Below are 18,061 nucleotides of genomic sequence, written 5' to 3'. Positions count from 1 at the left end.
CGTAAGCCTGGACATACAGTTTTCCTTGTTGGATGAACTGTGTTCTGGTAATAGTGTTTAAACTCACCTGCATTATATTGATTCCTTAGATGGGGAAAACCCCTCAAGGCCAGTTCTTTAAAGTGACCTTCCCCAGCTGGTTTTTGTCAAGAAGATAAACCATAGATGCTGAGTTTCCTTGAAAGCTGAAATATGAAAAGGCTGGTTCGGTTTAAGCGGTTGATGCAGTTATCAAAATTATACACTAAAAAGGCCTTTTTCCCCCTCAGGAGTCCAATCATTCCCCTCAAAACAGACGTCAAGTACAGACTTAGATGAGCTGCAGTTTCGGATTCACAATCATCTGAAAAGAATTTCAAACCCAACAAACCACGAGCACCATTAATATGAATTAAAGTTTATCTGTTGGCAAATATAATTTAACAAATACTAATTTGGAGAAATGCACTGCAATCAAAACCAGATTTAGATTTAGTTTTAGTTTAAACCTTTAGAATAATGCTGCTCTGCTTTTATTTCATTTTTGTACCCAAGAGGAGCCTTTAAAAGTCATTAGAGGCAATACACTCTTTAGATTAAAACATTTAGGGTGACAACTGACAGTCATCAAATTTTAGGTCTGCTACAAAAAAATGTCTTTCCCAAGGCTGATCGCATGAGTCGCCCTCCTCCCCTAGGAGATTGAGGTACAGGTCTCTCATCACAGGGCAGTTCAGCTTGGTGAGATGGTTGAATGCGAGGACTTCATTAAGCCCCTCTATTGTTAACATCTGGGTTCAGAATGCCTGTTTTCTCTGGTAAATGTTGCCTTGGCTTAACGGGGGATTTTATTACAATATGCAGTTGACATTGGCAGCAGTGGCACGCCTGGCAATGGAAACTGTTCCACCGGTTCAGGTCACAGGAGATCAATCAAAGCAGGCTGTTACACTGAAACCTTCAATTCTCAGCAGTACAGGGAGGTGAATGTGTATGTGAACTTGTTGAATCAATTAAGAAGAAAAAAATCACCAGCTTTCAAACTGAAGGAAGCACCTTTTCCTGGCCTTTATTTTCTTTATTTCATTCATTTATTTTCCTTAAAAATAAAGGAAAATACTCCTCTGTGCTTAATTTCCTCTCTCGCTCTCTGGCCTCCTCCCCCCACTTTAGGAGATGTGGTTGTCATGACAACCGCTGAGTCATCCTCTACTGTAAGTAGCCATCCTCATATTTAATCTCTGCATGCAGCGAGGCCCTCCGCCATCCAGGCCTGCATTAGCACACGGATGCGACACATTAATTTGCTCTGGGTAGTTCCCGCGATCTGCGAAGGTTATTCCCGGAGAACACGGAGCTGCAGCGGGCTGAGCAGCAGCCACACGGATGGGTAACGTGCCCACCACAGTGAAGCACTGCCTGAGCTATGAGCAACTCATCGAGGACTACCCGTGGCTGAGACGCTGGCTGCAGGAGGACAAGGTGGGCGTCGGTTTTCCTTGTTTTTATTCAACTGCACATGTTCGGCCACATGACTTCCTCATGACAGAGCAGAGAGGAGCACAACACAAGGCCACCTATGCGCAGATGCGCAGATGCTGCTGTAACTAAGGTGGTTAAAAAAAGAAGAAGAAGAACATGCGAGTACCTTTTTCTCAATAAGAGTATTACGTTAGCATTATGTATGTTTGGGGTAATAAAATACACTCAATAGAATATGAATAGAATAAAATACAACAGAATATGAGCTGCCCCAGGCTTCATTTTCAGTTGTAATGTAGCCTATTAGAGGTAAAAGTAGTGTAAGTGAAAGAGTCCGCTCGATTTTATTCCTGCATTTTCGAATTTATTTTCACTTTTACTTTATAACATTTTTGTAATCCAAAGTATGAGTATATTTTACAAATAGTTCATGCCTATCTGTAAAAAACGTACATTTCACTCATAACAGTTAAAGATATTACAAGCTAAACCACATGCAGTACTGTGCAAAAGTCTTCAGTCAACTTTTGTTTCTGTATATGTGGTTTCCAAGTCTTTTATGTAATTTTTTAACTTCTGGGTTGCTTTTTCACTCATTTTCAGTTCAGTCCTTATACATAACCATTTTCAGAGGAATGTGTTTTGTTTGTTTGTTACACCACTTAACACTGAGCCATGCATTAAAAGACAGACAACTTAGTAAAGATCGGATTTTAGCTTAAAACTCTGCATGGTGTGTAGTGTAGCCTTAAAAAAATTGAGGAAACTAGTCAAGTGGATAAAAGAGGAAATGTCACACCTAGAAAAACTATCTATGGTAGTTAAACAGTGTCTGTTCCTCTTATCTAATTAGTCAGGATAAAATGTGGAAAAGAACTGACACAGGAACTGAGAGATACATCTGCCTCTATACTTAATCTATCTACTGTTCACTGAAGTCTCAGTGGAAGAGTGGCTGTACAACAGTCTGTTGTACCTGTCTCCTGTCTCCTGTCCAGCTATCTGTAAAACACGAAGAATCCTCTGTCATAGTTTGGGACTGGATTTCGGCCAATGGTGTTTGGGATCTTGTCAAAATTGAATTATGAACCCAGAAAAGTACCATCAGATTTTAATCCACCTTGCATTACCACCTAGAAAGGGTCTGATTCGGGAATATGTTCATTTTTCAAAATGACAATCATCCCAAATACACTGCCAGTGCAGTGAAAGCATACCTGCATAGAAAAACACACAGTGGAACACTATCAACCATGGATTGGCCTCCCCAGAGCCGAGACCTCAACATTATTGAAGCAGTTAAAGCAGTGTGGGATAATCTTGATAGAGAATCAAACAAAAGGCAGCCAACATCCAAAGAAGGGCTTTGAATGTCCTTCGAGAAGCTTGGAGAACTATTCCTGAAGACTAAAATAAATTACAAGAAAGCTTGTCTAAAAGAGTTAAAGCTGTGTTGAAGAATAAAGGTGATCAAATCAAACATTCACATTCAAGCTTGTTAGAATTGCACAAACACTGTTTTCGTGTAATACACTGTTTCCATGTATGTTTGCACACGTTTCAGCAAACAACTGCATCTATTTTCCATTTTTCTAGTAAAATATAAAGAAACAAGGGGTAGCTAGACACTTTTGCACAGTACTGTATATTTCTGAGCACAGTACTGTGTGCTCAGTTTGTTCTGAATAAATATTTGATATCTATCTTCCATAGATATAACACATTAGCTCTTTACCCCTTGAAAATTGACAACGATTAGACTAAAAATTTAAACTGAGTGGATTCTTTCACATTTCAGGCCTGCTTGTAGAAGAGTTAAGCTGGGATATCGGTTAGCTTTCTTTGTTTTACTGCTCCCCACTGGAAAAAACTTAAATAGATATTTTTGACGGCTATAGTGAGATATGTGGTCTTCACTCTCTGCTTAAATATCACTGTTGCTAGGTTCATATTGTAATCTTTAAGGTCTGTTGAGGTTTTGCATTTAGTTCAACAAGGGTCTTTTTCTTTAAAATTATAAGGTTGAGATCAGGAAAAAAAAATACCTTGATCCTCAGAATATTCCTTGCGGTTTTAGTGGAGTTACTCTAACCCTTCTTCCCAGCCTTTCCTCTGTGTCACATCTCATGAGTTTGCATCTTAATGACATAGCAAGCTTATATTTGGGTTCTAAAGTTTCAGCTGGGTTGAGGTTGAAAGTTATTCATGTTAGAAATAACATGACCTGGAGCATCCCACGGTAAAAGGATGGCTGACTTCTCCGTGTTCTGTGTCTTGTTGAGCGGTGTTTCTCTTTTTATTTATTCCCCTCCCCCCCATTTGATATTTTCCCAGACAATTACAGGACATGCCTATCCAGAGTTTGTTAAAATTGTTGAAGTTGGGCCAAGAGATGGACTTCAAAATGAAAAGGTATACTCTGCAATTACAATCACAAACCTTATTTATATTTATGGGTACCTTTGTTTTCTAATACTATACACAATCCTCCCTGGAAACTCCCATTTTTTCTATACATATAACAATTCATAACATATGGGTTTTGTGCCATAATTGCTAGAAGCATATGTTTCACATTGTCTTTGAAATTGAATAGGAAAGATGACACAGCTTCTGGCTGAGTTCACTCTCTTTACCTACCATTTAGAGATTATACTGGATGGGGGGAAGTAATTTTATTTCTACAACATATTACCTGAAATTTGGCATATAGCGAAGCTATCTCAGAGTTTTCAGCAAGTGCAAGATTGATCATGTCAAATATGGCTATCTGTATAAATAACACGCAGCACAGCAAAATACTAAGCCATATATCTGCTTGTCACATCTCCAACTGTATCATGAGAGGACTCAAATACAAAATAAGCTATTTCAATTTCATTGTTCTCCAGGAGATTGTTCCAACTGGGGTGAAAATCCAGCTGATAGATATGCTCTCAGGAACAGGCCTGTCTGTGATCGAGGCCACCAGCTTTGTCTCTTCAAAGTGGGTCCCACAGGTAAGAATTCTTCTTTTTGAACTGCAGTTAAATGCTGAGTGATTTATTAGGCCCTCTTTCTTGCTCCTCTAGCATCCTTGTTGGAGCTGGAGATGGTTTTGGAGAAAGTATTTTATTCATTTTCTCCTTCTCAATCAAATTGTACCCCTATTTACTACTTGGATACAAAGTCAGACGTTAACACGTGTCTCCTTTTGTACTGAGAAAAATGATAATTAATTTGATCTTTAATGCTGCCTTCAAACGTGTGAAAGCATTTGTGAATTCCCAGGAACATGTTAATATGTTATTATGTTATTACCTTACCTATGTTATTGCCTGTTATGTTGTTACCTTTAACATCTAATTAATATATCTTCCTCCCTTTATTTAGATGGCAGACCACACTGATGTACTCAGAGGAATCCAGAAAGCATCTAATGTTCAGTATCCTGTTTTGACACCTAACTTGCAAGGCTTTCAGGATGCTGTAAGCATGAATTTTCACTTCAGCGTAATGACCTGTGCTATATACCTTTACTCATATAATTCATCATGTTTACTCAAGCTTGTCAGTTTGAGTTAACTGTTGGCACTACATTGTTTTTATTAAAATAGTTCCTGCACTTACGTTAGCGTGACTCACAGTGAACACGGTTTTACAAGTTTGTTTTCTCTGGCGATTTAAGGTTGCAGCTGGTGCTACTGAAGTGGCTGTGTTTGGGTCGGCATCTGAAACCTTCAGTAAAAAAAATATTAACTGTTCTGTTGATGAAAGTATGCTGAGGTTTGAGGAAGTCATTAACGCTGCCAAAAAGCGACAAATTCCAGTTCGAGGGTTAGTATTCTGCCTATTAATTCTCTGCTACAAAAATGAAAACAAAATGAATGAAATGAAATGAAAACAATTCCCTTGATTTCTGAGCTTCACACAGATTTTCACTTTTCCCCATAGGAAAACAGGGCATTTGAACATACTGCAGTTTTTATATAGAAGAAAACACACAGTTCAGTAATGATACTGTTATAGCAAAGTTCCAGATGTTCACCAGGACTATATCTATGCATTAGTAAACCACGAGGCCAGATGAGGTAAACCAAACAGGCTAACTTTTACTAATGTGGGCCTTTTATCATATCATGGAAATGTGTGTGTGTGTTTTATTTTATTTTTTAAATTATACGAACTGCTTTGCCCATAAAGGACACCAAAACACTAATAGGCTTCTGGACACATTGGACCCAATTCTTTCTTTTTTTGAAGAGCACACTATAGTATAGAAAATGTTCAACAGCTTTTGACGTTTTTTTTTTTTGTTTTTTTTTGTCAGTTGCTGAAACTGACAAAATAATGATACTTGTTAACTTTATCTTCTCAGGTATGTTTCTTGTGCCCTTGGGTGTCCCCATGAGGGACACATTGAACCTTCCAAAGTGGCAGAGGTAGGATTGTTCTTTACACTTACAGGTCTTTTAAAACCTATCTGTTCATTTATTTAAATGATCTAAACTAAACTGAATCGTTTCTTGAGATGTTGTTCTGGTTTTGTTTTTCTGTTTTTTTTGTTTTTTTTTTTAACTTGTTTTTCCTGGAATTAATTAATTTTGTGGATGTCAGTGCTTTTCGATATATATGTCAAAACTCAAAGCTAATTATTGTCAGTTCATTGCTAAATGAAAAATCACAATAAATGTTCATATTCTTTCCGTAAGCACAGATTGAATTAACTGAAGAAATGTAAAATATAGCATTTATATTCTCTTCCATTTCACTGCCTAACCAAACATAACATGGTACTTATATTTGAAAAAAAAGTTATTTTACTATGTAATCCTCTTATAAAGAGAGCATTTTCTATATTTTTATTATTTTTAGGTGGCAAAGAGATTATATGAAATGGGCTGCTATGAGATTTCCTTGGGAGACACCATTGGTATTGGTAATCCAGGATCTATGCTTAAGATGCTGCAGAGGGTGATGAAGGACGTGCCCATCAATGCGCTTGCAGTTCACTGCCATGACACCTATGGGCAAGCACTGCCCAACATCCTTACTGCACTCCAGGTAAGAACACGGGTATTGTGCGGCCAATAGTCTCAAAAGTACTTATGCTTCTACCTATGATGATTTTGTTTCTTATGTTATTGTTTATATTATTATTATTGTTACTATAATTAATATTTCCAAGAAAACAAGAAGTTTTAACGGTTCATTGCCATGACACCTATGGGCAAGCACTGCCAACATTCTTAGTGCACTCCAGATAAGAACCCCTAAGATGTGGTACTGCCAGTAATCTCAGAACCAGAAATTGCTAATGATCTAATGATGATTAGATTTATTATTCATTGTTATTTATAGTTATTGCTATTACTGCAGTTGTTAATATTATGAGTACTGTAGCGACAGAAAGAGCTCTTAAGTCGAAAGTAGAGCAAAGTCTTTGTCAAAGCAGTTAGCTTGACAAACAAAGAGAGCAGATGGAAATCTGAAAAGAAATCAAATAGACAGTCTAGTGTGTTTAACTAGAGAACTATTAGATGATAAAAGCAACAGATGACACCTGTTGAGGATCAGCTTGTGACACCAGAACGTTTCCAAGCTTCATTACGGTCCTTAATTCTCTATCTGTCATGAAGTACATGACAGGATTATCTTATTTAATGCCCTACATCTGTCTTGTAAACCAGCTTTTGTGCAGCTATTTCATAAGTCTAAGATTAGACATAAAATACATTAATAATAAAATAATAAAAACTTAAAAACAAACATTTAAAAGTAAATGAAGTTAGTTTGTAAATGGAAGTCAATAAAAGAAGGAGACTAGCTCCAGGACTATTGAAAGGTGGATAGGGTAGGAACTGTGAAGTTTGGAAAAATTCTCTGAACCTAACAGGCAGCCGAGAGGGATCTTTAAAAACAGAGGCAATCAGACACAGTTCAGCTAATTTGTTGGTGTGATTGGAGGGTATGGAGGTCTCTGAATAAGCAGAAAGGTAAAACAGTTCAAAGATCCAAAAGAATAAAGGGATAATATAAAGCCTGACAACTCTGGGAGGACAGATGTGCCCACACCTCTGTTGTGAGACAAAAACCTTCTGATTCTTGTGGGAGAGACATAAAAGGTGCTAACACTTTTAAGTGGAGAGGTCTGTGTTAAGCGTACAAATGCTGGTAAAGTTAGAAGAGGAAGCCCTCTTGCCGTAGTTTGTAGTGTAGATTCTCCTTTTGGACAAGCACAAGACAGCAATGCATCGTCCTCTTGATCCCCATATCCTCTCATGTTAAATTGTCTGACAGCTTTACTTTCTGCTTTCCCAGTGGATTTGGGGTACCTTTGCCTTCACATGCACATCCCTCCCCCTGTGATGAATATGAATGTTCTCGTGGAGAACCACAGACCGATTATGGATAAATGCCCGGCCTTTGCATAAATCAATGTAGTTACTCATGATGACATGAAGAGGAGCAACCAGATGTGGAGGCAAAATAGAGGTGGTGATTCTTGTTCCAGGATATCATTCAACTTTCTGCCAGCATCATAGAGATCACAGGTCTTTGTTTTTTTTTAGGTTGATTTAAATCATTATCCCTGCTGGGAAGCATCATTTGTTAAACTTCTCCCAATCCATCTTTTTAGACACTTTTCAGCTCACATGCTACAGTCCATTGAAATACAGTGTCCTTTCTTTGCAACGAGAAAAAGGAAAAATTGTTTTTATTTTCCGCTGTAGTCAGGAAAAAGGAAGCCAAATAATGTAATATATCAATAAGGCTGATGTATAGTTATTTTGGCCATATATGCCACTTTAAAATGATGTAAAACTTTTTATTGCAAACTTTTATATTAGAGTATTTCAGAGCTTAAAATTTTTTTTGTTTTTTTTACGTTTTAAAAAGCGCACATATGTGCCTAAGCTTTAATGACAGTCTGTCAGTCTATGGCATGATGAATGTGTTCTCTGTTGTGTATGTGTAGGCTACAATGGGACACACAGAGAACCAGAAACCATCAGTCAACGAGGAAAATCGGCATTAAGAAACATGATCTAAGCTTCCCCACAAAGCAAGATGATTCACAAACTGCTTTCAAAAAGAAAAAAAAAATCCCAGAATCTTAATGAACTTAACAATATGTATTGTACAGTTAAAGGTATACACTCTATAAGTGCATTTGGGTTGTGAATCTTTGTGAAGGAGCTGTCGTGGGGGCATTTGTCACCACTTTGCCTGTTGCGAGCCAGTAAACCTGACATATATCCAAACATAAAACAGAGGCAATGCAGGCAGGGCTGTATCAGTTTTACTGGAGCGCATTGTCACCACAGAGGAGGAAGCACACTGGGGGCTGGGTGGGTCAACAGATGTGAGGGGGTCAGCACAAAGGCTCACCTATTCAGTGTCTATTGGACAAAGCGACTGAGAGCTAGGTGGATCGAAGGGCCCTGGGGGGGTGGGGGGGCTTCTAGCTCGTCTGCCGCTTGGCTGTTGAACTTTCTGACAATGGCGTGCTTAAAGGCCAGTGGAAAATGATCCTTTCATTTGCTCTACGGTGAGCATGTGATGAATGGTGCTGCAGCTGCAGACGCAGCTCTAGAAACGTCTACTCAAGTACTTTATTTTACTCGACTGTAAACGTTAGTATAGTATTTATGCTTCAGTTTGCACAAATCACTGTATGACTGCAAATGTAACGTGTAAATGAAATCATTCATTCATTCACTAATGTTACACATCCACTAAAGAAACTGTTGTTCCGTTGTGAAACTTGCAGTTGAACACTTATCCCTTCTAATAATTATGATGGAATTAATCTAATATTGTACTTCTCTGGTACAATTTATGGTCAAACATTGTTCGGAAAGGCAGCTGATCCATGTCATGTAAAGAAGCAAATATTTTTAAGGTTAAATCTGATTCTGAATGGTTTGAAAAAGAAAAAGTACAGAGAGATGGTGAAATTCCTGCGTGGATCATATTTACAATGATTCATTGCAGCTGCCCCATGGCCACAAGAAATAATAGCAGCCAGGGATATTTAGCTCACCATTTGCTCACCCATAAACAAGTAGGAAATTAAAGATTTTATCATAGTTTTTCATTACTGTGTGCCAGAACTCCACACCACCAACTGGGAGAGAAATGAATTCCCCCAGTGCTGTCAGCCCTGAGTCACCTCTTTTGTTCCCGATAAAGACATTCCTTAGTCTTTGTACCTTTTTTCAGGAGGTCTAGGGGGGCTTTGTTACAAACCTACCCTGGCAGGTCACACAATGACAATGTATGTACTTAGATTTCACAGGCTTGGCAAGGAAAATTATTTAATCTTACCTGCAATTTTGGTGTATTGTGTACTACTGCAGCTGGGGAATACAGTATAACCTGTCTGGGCTCACACTAGAGATCTCTACTGACAATAACATCCATCTGCAGTATTTTCTTTTGTCTCCATACATGAGACTCTGTTCAGCCTTAGTTTACTAACATATTTTACTAACATCCAGTTACCTAGCAGCTGTGTTGAGCAGTGTGTTGATAACTTTAGTGCAACTTTATGTTGTCTTCTTTGACTGAATGGTAGAAGTTATAATGGATAGTTATAAAGGATCATTTTATCTTGTGACTGGTGATTTGCTATTTCAAAGAGTGAAATCCGCTCTGAATCAAAGCCACCGACGATACTTTCTGTTGAGTAAACAAGTAAAATCAATTTCAGCTAAACTAGAAAATATTTATTATAGATTATTAACTTTTTTTAAAATGAGCCCTTGTGACATACTGGAATATATATTTAAAAGACAACCGTAAAACCCACATAAATACCACAAAAGGACAAAATAACAGTAAAAGAACATTTATTTTTCTTTTTTCTGTATTCTTAGGCTTTATTTTACTTTTTTTTTTAACTATTTAAAAAAAAAATGCTTTTAACATGTATGTAAAGGAAGCAACACTGATGTAATAAATGGGTCAAAAAGCTCATTTTCATCTGCAGCCCCTGGGACGATTGCTGTTATACAAAATAAATAAATACAGATGAAGAGCTGAAATATAAATGTTTATTATTCAAAATCAATAAATAATTTAATTAGCAAGTACATAAATTCCTAAGAAACTGGATTATCTGTGAATTTATTTTCTTATATTTTTTCTTCAATTCCAACCAAATTCATGTTTTAAGGTGATAAATATGTTATATTATTATTATTATCATTAGTAGTAGTATTTTTAGTATTCATTTACATTATATTAAAAATAGGATTGCATATTAAAGTTGAGTAACTTCATATTTGTCACATCACATTAGTCAAACTTTATTTTCTTTTGGAAATGATAAAGTAAAATGTGATTTATTTATTCTTTAAGTGCTTGTTTGCCTTTTGCTGTCCGGGGTTCGCTCCTCGAAAGAAGTGATATAAGTGTCAGCACGGGATCCGTGACAGTTTCTGTCAGCCTTTCGGTTTATGTAGTCGTGGGTGAAGCATCACTGCTTCGTGTCCTTTGCTGAATGCACACTCTTTCTTTCGCTCGCTCTGTGACGCAGTTATAAAACCAAAATGGGAGCTTGTCCATCTTCAGCCTCGTCCACTCAGAGCGCAGAATGTAAACAAGCTTATCCCAAATCATGCAAGTTTGAAAATGTTCAGTGTCTTTACCCAGGAATGCATTGTTTTTATATAGCCGCAGCTCACTCAGTATGGCTTTTTAACACTGAGCACACATCTGGTTTCTGGGTAGTGTGAACCTAACTGAGCATTGGCAAGCCCGAGCTGCTGACCACCAGTTCCTGCGTGATTAGTGTCCAGGGGTACGGGGCACGCTGCTGAAAGGGTTTGTTCTGTTCCTCTCGGAAACAGTACGCTGAAGACCTGTGACCTTATAGCTAGAAGCGAGAGGATTGGCATGGCAGATTACAACTCTGTGTTTATACTACAAAAAATTCTGCCTAGTACAATATCCTGCTCTGGCTTTAACCAAGGTCTGGAAATCTCGTGCACTGCACACACCGGAGTAGATCTCCTCCTCCTTCTACCCACCTCCTCCTCTTCCCTTGCCAACATAAACAGCAATTACGGCTGGCTCAGACAGCCCCCTGAAAGAAGTAGGTTCTTGTCTGGAGGAAAAGCAACCAATTAGCATCATTGTTCCAAAAAAGCAATAGAGATTCTTTTAATTTAACTTGCTTGGTCCTGCTCTGTGGGGTACCGGTCCTTCGTGACCCAGTGCCACTGAGAGGATCAGTGTGTTAATTTTGTCTCACTGTAGGATCCTCTGACATCTGGTTCTACCGCGGAAGCTGGAAAACATCTTTAATATTCTCATGACAATCCCAGGGACATGTGGAAAACATCCCAAGACCTTAGTCCATAATGACTCTGAAAACTGAAGGCCTGTCTTGGTGTGAAAACAAAGGTTTTATTCATGACTGGGTCGCGCACGTCCATGGCAAGAACAGTGACTGTGTGTCTTTGAGTAATATGGGCATTCAGAGAAAGAGTAAAATGTGCTTCTGTAAATTTCAATGTCAACATCGAGCTGCAACAAAAGCACCGGGGTACTGTTTCCTGGGCAGCCTTTTATAATGTTGGGTAAGCTGTCCAACAAAAGCAACGGATTGAGAAGAACAACTGAAAACGCATCATTAATTTTCATATGGAGGCCAGGCGCTCGCTATCGTCGGCAGTAAAAAAAGGAAAAACTTTCCCACAAATTTCAGCAGTAATGTTTGTCGTGAGCGCTGGTGAGCCAAAAAAAAAAAAACGCAGTAGAGTACACAACTTGAATTTTATCTCTTGTATATTCTTACATTCGTGTAAACAAAGAGGCCCTTAGAAAGCAGAAACATTTGTAATCAAGGAGATCAGCGAAATAGTTTGCCATTAATGTTTTCTTTTGTAGCACATTTGTGTACAAATGCATTAAGTTTATTGGCACAGTTTGATTGGACACTAAGCAGCCAAGGGGAAAAAAAATGTCTTCTCGATGTGGCAAGAAAGTGAATCCCTATGGTGAAGAGCAGAGTCGTGCTGTAAAAACATGAGTAACCAGGACAATCAGAAACATATGAAATCTTCTGCTCAGCCTTTATAATATTCCTGTCATATGAACAAGGCCATAATTATGTGGTGCTGGTGGTTTGAGCTGACAAAGAGGATGACTAAGCCATACTGCGGGACATTCTGTGCCCACTCATCTTCAAGCCTTAAGCCCACGGTTCTCAGAAACAGCTGTAAAACACAACCACAGGCCTGGCAAGGTGCGCGGCACCAGGCAGAACAACCCAATAGAACAAAGATCTTTGTTCCTGGATTTTACCTGACATGAAGTCTTTCACGGATTTGCCGAATGCCTCTGTTGTTTGTCCTTGCAGATGGGGGTCTCTGTGGTGGATTCTGCAGTAGCTGGCCTGGGAGGATGCCCTTACGCTCAGGGTTCATCTGGCAATGTTTCCACAGAGGATGTTCTCTACATGCTTCATGGCATGGGCATTGAAACAGTAAGTATGACTTCACTGTCTGGTGTGTATGTACACTTGTGTCTAATCTCAACAAAACCAACGTTGTACAATCTTTCAAAGCTCACTCACATAAACACATCGTTCTCCAAACATACTGCCCTGTAACAGTTTATTTGATCATATTAGTGGTTCTACATAACTTGTGCAAGACTGTGGTGTTGCACACACTTCTCAGGAACAATTTATTTAACAATTCCTACCCCTGCTGGTAGAAACGATTCACTGCGGGTTAATTTTCTGTCACCTGTTACACGTCTTCTTTTAATTTCAGTGAGAAAACCTTAAACTTGCCATTTCTTGTTTATCTTGCGCTTATTATATTAATTGCACTTTTACTGATGCTGGGATGTTTTTGCAGGGTGTGAACATTGCCAAAGTCATAGAGGCTGGTTCCTTCATCTGCAGTGCTTTATCTCGCAAGACAAACTCCAAGGTTGCCCAAGCAAGAAGCACGGCCTGCTGTGATGCGTCTCTGTAATGGAACGTCTTTAAATATTTTAGTCTGTTCCCTTTAAAGTGCTTCCCCGTTGTTGCTGCCTTCAGATTTGTTGCCTATCTGTCTGTATTTGAACTACATTGTTCCATGTATCTCTTGCATGTCATCTAAATAATATTGAAAACTATCTCATTTTTATTATTTTTTTACTTTATTGTTCATTTCCAGTCTATATTTGCCGTCTGAGTACCTTTATAATCTGCTGAACACATGCATCTTCCTTGGCTTAGTTTTTGCTCTACACAATTTTTGATGTAACAAAAGCAAGCGTCGACCGCACTGAATGGAAAGTGACAGGAAGCTGGTAATTATCAAGGGGAGTATTCATTTGTGATTGAGGTTTGTGTTGACGGCTCGATAATTTATGATCTTATGATTTTATTCGTTTGCATTGATCAGTGGCCTTATAAAATTATGTAACAGCGTATTATAATCCTACGTGTATGAGTGCCTCCACATGCACCTTGCTTCTCTGAAGACCTTTTGTGATTTCCTGTGAACTTGTATAAATAATTCAAAATAAGACAACTCTCAAATTACCACAAAGATAGCATTTTAAAGGAGGCACAGAGGAGTTTTTGCCATCAGGTTTGCCAAAGATCCCTTAAAAAGTTCCTCTTTATAGTCTTTTTTTTGTATTTCAGAATTTTACCACGACATAAACTACTTTCTGAGACAATTGTCTCTGTAAAGTTGTCCTTTCATTTTTTGTCATGTTTACACCCTGCTGTGCAATCTGTAAATCAGAAAGTAAAGAATAAAAAAAATCAGTTGTTAGCTCTTCTGTCCTGTTCCTCTGCGGCTTTCTTTCCTACGGCTTAATTGCATTCACCTTACATCCCTATTTTCAAAAATCAGACTAATTAGGATGCCAGCATGATGCCAACTGGGAAAGAAAAGCACTCCACACTAATGAATAGATGTTAGATTTGCATAAGCGTATTAAATTGTGATAATTGTCTGCCCATGGCGGTCCATCTTAATCACGTAACAAAAAAGAAAATTATGCATTCATGTGCAGTTGCACACAGACTCAGTCCTGACCTGTCTCCACCCCCAAGCAAAATTCCGCCTGTGAACCACATTTAGTCACACCTGATACCCAGTGCTCCCACTACAGCCTCGTTAAAACAGTTTCCATCTCTAAGAAATGACCAATGTTCAAACAAACAATATTTATTGACAATAGATATTTTTTCCAATATTAATATTAAACCTGGCTTACCTGGATAGTTGACTGTGCATTCATATTCCCCAGTATACCCAGGAAACAGTAGCCAGTGTCCATACATTGCTGGAGATTTGGTATCTACAGTTTTTATTTGTGTAAATGCATTTTAACAGAGCTGTGCCTTATAAACACAGTAAACACTTATTAAAGGCACTTATTAAATGTATTTGACTCTCACTTTTATGAGCCAAAAACTCACAGAACATAGTCATGGTAGTAGCTACAAGCGAGCCAAGAAGTTATGCTACTAACACAGTAGTACCTAAAAATAGCACCACAACTTTACCCTCAATGCTGTTCTCGCCCTTGTGAGTGTTTTTTGTTTGTTTGTTTACTTTATGTTATCTTTTAATGGCAAACAACAACTTTAGTGAGACATTTTACACCCTTTTGGGGCCCTCTACTGGCCACATGGCTCCAAAGTGGCTCTTAGTTCTGACCTTTGTTCTCCTAGATCTATCATTTATGTGCAGTGATGTGTCTTGGGGAAAATACATAGAAAGAGGGGAATTAGATAGCTTCAATCCCATAGTTATCAACTGTGTAAGTGAAATTTTGTAATATTAAGATCATATAAAATCTTTTGAAAGATGAAAGGCTTAAACAGCCAATAATTTGGGTCAGTTTTTGTCATGCAAAGCAAAAAGTGGAAGATGAGAAATAAAAAATAAATTACTGTCATGGTCCCAGAGTTTTTGTGGATATAAATTTTGGATTCTTAGATTTGATTGTTGTAGTGTTTGATGTTTTGGATTCCTGATTTGATCTCTTTTCTAATAGTGGCTTTGATGTTTTGTGATATTGTTGAGTCTTTGATTTCTACGATTACTTCATGTTTTTTCTAGTCTTGCAAGCCTGTGTTTTGGTTCATGTTTCCATTATTCTAGTTGGCTGAGCTTTAGTTTTACTATGATGGGGTTCTTTTCTAGTTTTCATTGACGCCTGTTTAGACGAGGCTCTGATTCTTGCTATTTATTTTCCACTCATTGTTTGAGTTTATCAATTGCTTTTAGCTCCCTTATGCTTTGAACCTCATGTCATTATTGATATCATAATAAAACAACACCAATACAAAGGAATACAACCTTTATATTAAATTCCAATTCTAATTTTAATCAAATTTTGTTGTTGCCTACACTGACGGGTGACTTTGGCTCCACACCTAAACAGAAAAAATGGGGGGGGGGGCTCTAAGACCAGCTGAAGTGAATAGAAATAAGTCCCAGTAGTTTCTGCTATCAGCACAAATGGATTTTAATCACATGGTATGTGCTGCTTCCTCTCTTTGTGGATTTACACAGCCTAATTCAAGAAGATGTAAGCAGATGTTACATGAACTATCACAGCTAATGCCCACCACTAGTCTGTATGAAGCTAATTTAAATGTGGAAGTCAGTGAATGAATCCAAGCAGCACCACCAGCTTAAATTTATTTTCATGTCTACTGCCTGTGATTGTGATCACCACAGTCACTCTGCTCCATCACTAAACTTCACCAGAGTACAGCATACTCTGGTGAACTAACCCTGCATTAAACTGCCAGATATTTTCATATGATCAATATCTGTTTGATAAACTATAAAATGAACCAAACCTTTAAAATGTAAGCTTTACATTTCCAGTATATCAAATGTCACCGAGAAGTCCTCAGCTTTAAAAATAACCTCTTTTTCTTCCTATCCTTCCTTATCCTTTCTCCATCTCTGAGTGAAGTTATCTCCCACGTTTTCTCTCCCTGGGAAATAGAGCAGCTGTGCCTTTAGCTAGCAACACACTGTGTGACAAACTGTGCAGAAACAGTTTGTCTGTTTGCTAATATTTGTTGAGGTGTTGGATTTGTGTTTGCATTTTTGGTGTTTGCATTTAAAATCACCTGCCACATTTAAAAATTAATCTAAAACCTGAGCATAGTCCTAGAAATGATGGCTAGATGATGTGTTTTTCTGTCTTCCATCCCAGATAAGATACAGATAAGCACATGCGATAGACACACACCAACAGAATTGTCTTTTATGTTATTTTCCCCTCGATTTAGGTTCAAATTGTTTTGATGTTTGAAGGCAAGCAGTGATAGAAATAATCCCCGCCCCCATTTTGAAAATGTAAGAATTAAAAAGTAAAGATTTGTACAAAAACATCAAAATTTAAAGTAAAATACAGATGCCTGAAAGTTCTACGTAAGTACGTTAGTGAAGGTTTTGTACTTTATTATCTCCTACATCTGAAATTAGGCCCAAATAGTCCCACCAATCCAGTGTTTGCCTGTCAATGAACATGTTTAGCTCACTGTTTAGTGTTTAGTTCCCTTTTGTCCTATTTTCCTGAAAAAAGCCTTCTTTACCTCCCAATCAACTCTTCCTGTCCAACAAAAATCCCTGCCTTCAAACCAGCTGGGAACTTTTTAGCATGTATTTGGATTTATCTCTGTATCTACTTACTGTTGCATCCTTTCAAATATATAGATTTCCAGACATGGCTGTTCATTTTCCTCACAGACACAGAGCCCTCCACACAGAAGATCAGACTGTATGTTGTGTGTGCTTAACATGATAGAAAAAAGAATTAAATCATGGGTTAAAACATCAATCATATTTATCCACACTGACCTTTAATTTGACTTTAAATAGACTATTGGACAGAACTTCAATTCTTTCCCGGGCAGAATGAGTCCAGAAATACTCACCTATAGCTCAATCGTATAAAACAGAGCAGATCAGTGAATCAGGGTTAGATCAGCTCCAGTGACAAAAACAATTTGGTGTCTTTGGCCCAATTAAAGTGAAGCAAATCCACTCATCTTGATTGCTGCAATTGCTTCTCTTTTTCCACCACTCAGACCTCGTTACCCTGTCTCCAAATAGCTCAAAATGCTAAAGTAAGTGTGTTTACAGGTCAATACAGATAACTCCTATCAGTGCCTCTCCCCTGCTGTTTGTGCACAAAGGGGTGAATAGGGTTGTCCTCCCTTTCTACTTCTCCTGTTTTTATATCAGACATCACCTGACCAAAGGCTCCACTCTGTCCCTGATTCCAGGACTAAGTGGACTATGCTGACAGGGCTTTCTCGATAGCTGTCTATGAACTAATAAAAGAAAAACAAATCACTGCTTCAGGTTGAAGACCTTTCTTGGGGGGCTTTCACGCACACTGACTGGAACTATTAAAAAAAAGACAAATTATTTAAATTCTGATTTTTAAGTTTTTCTTTAAAAGCTCCTTTTAAAGGAATCGTCACATAAAATGTAGCATTTTGAACAAACTGTGGGGCTTTAAGGCTTTCAGTGGGAAGTTTATTATCAGATACAGAGGAACACAGCACAAGAGTGAGCAGAGCACAAATAAATCATCACACTTGAAGTTATAACTTAAAGCAATC

The 18,061-nt window shown here is 38.1% G+C and overlaps 1 protein-coding gene across 1 annotated transcript; it reads left to right on the top strand.

Annotated features, from left to right (window-relative positions):
* The first annotated feature begins 1,212 nt into the window (after positions 1-1,212).
* On the top strand, positions 1,213-14,104 carry hmgcll1 (3-hydroxymethyl-3-methylglutaryl-CoA lyase like 1). Its single transcript, XM_085427653.1, has 9 exons — positions 1,213-1,461; positions 3,796-3,873; positions 4,353-4,460; positions 4,834-4,929; positions 5,129-5,277; positions 5,819-5,882; positions 6,316-6,504; positions 12,812-12,937; positions 13,317-14,104. Exons 1-9 carry the CDS (start codon positions 1,366-1,368, stop codon positions 13,434-13,436), a joined length of 1,026 nt encoding a protein of 341 aa, XP_085283779.1. The 5' UTR covers positions 1,213-1,365; the 3' UTR covers positions 13,437-14,104.
* Positions 14,105-18,061: the final 3,957 nt, after the last annotated feature.

This window comes from Rhamphochromis longiceps, linkage group LG13, assembly GCF_057381845.1.
Source record: "Rhamphochromis longiceps isolate RC_006_pf linkage group LG13, R_longiceps_female_GT1.1, whole genome shotgun sequence".
Classification (NCBI taxonomy): domain Eukaryota; kingdom Metazoa; phylum Chordata; class Actinopteri; order Cichliformes; family Cichlidae; genus Rhamphochromis; species Rhamphochromis longiceps.
Note: the sequence above shows the minus strand (reverse complement) of the source record. Positions and strands in the feature narration are given on the sequence as shown.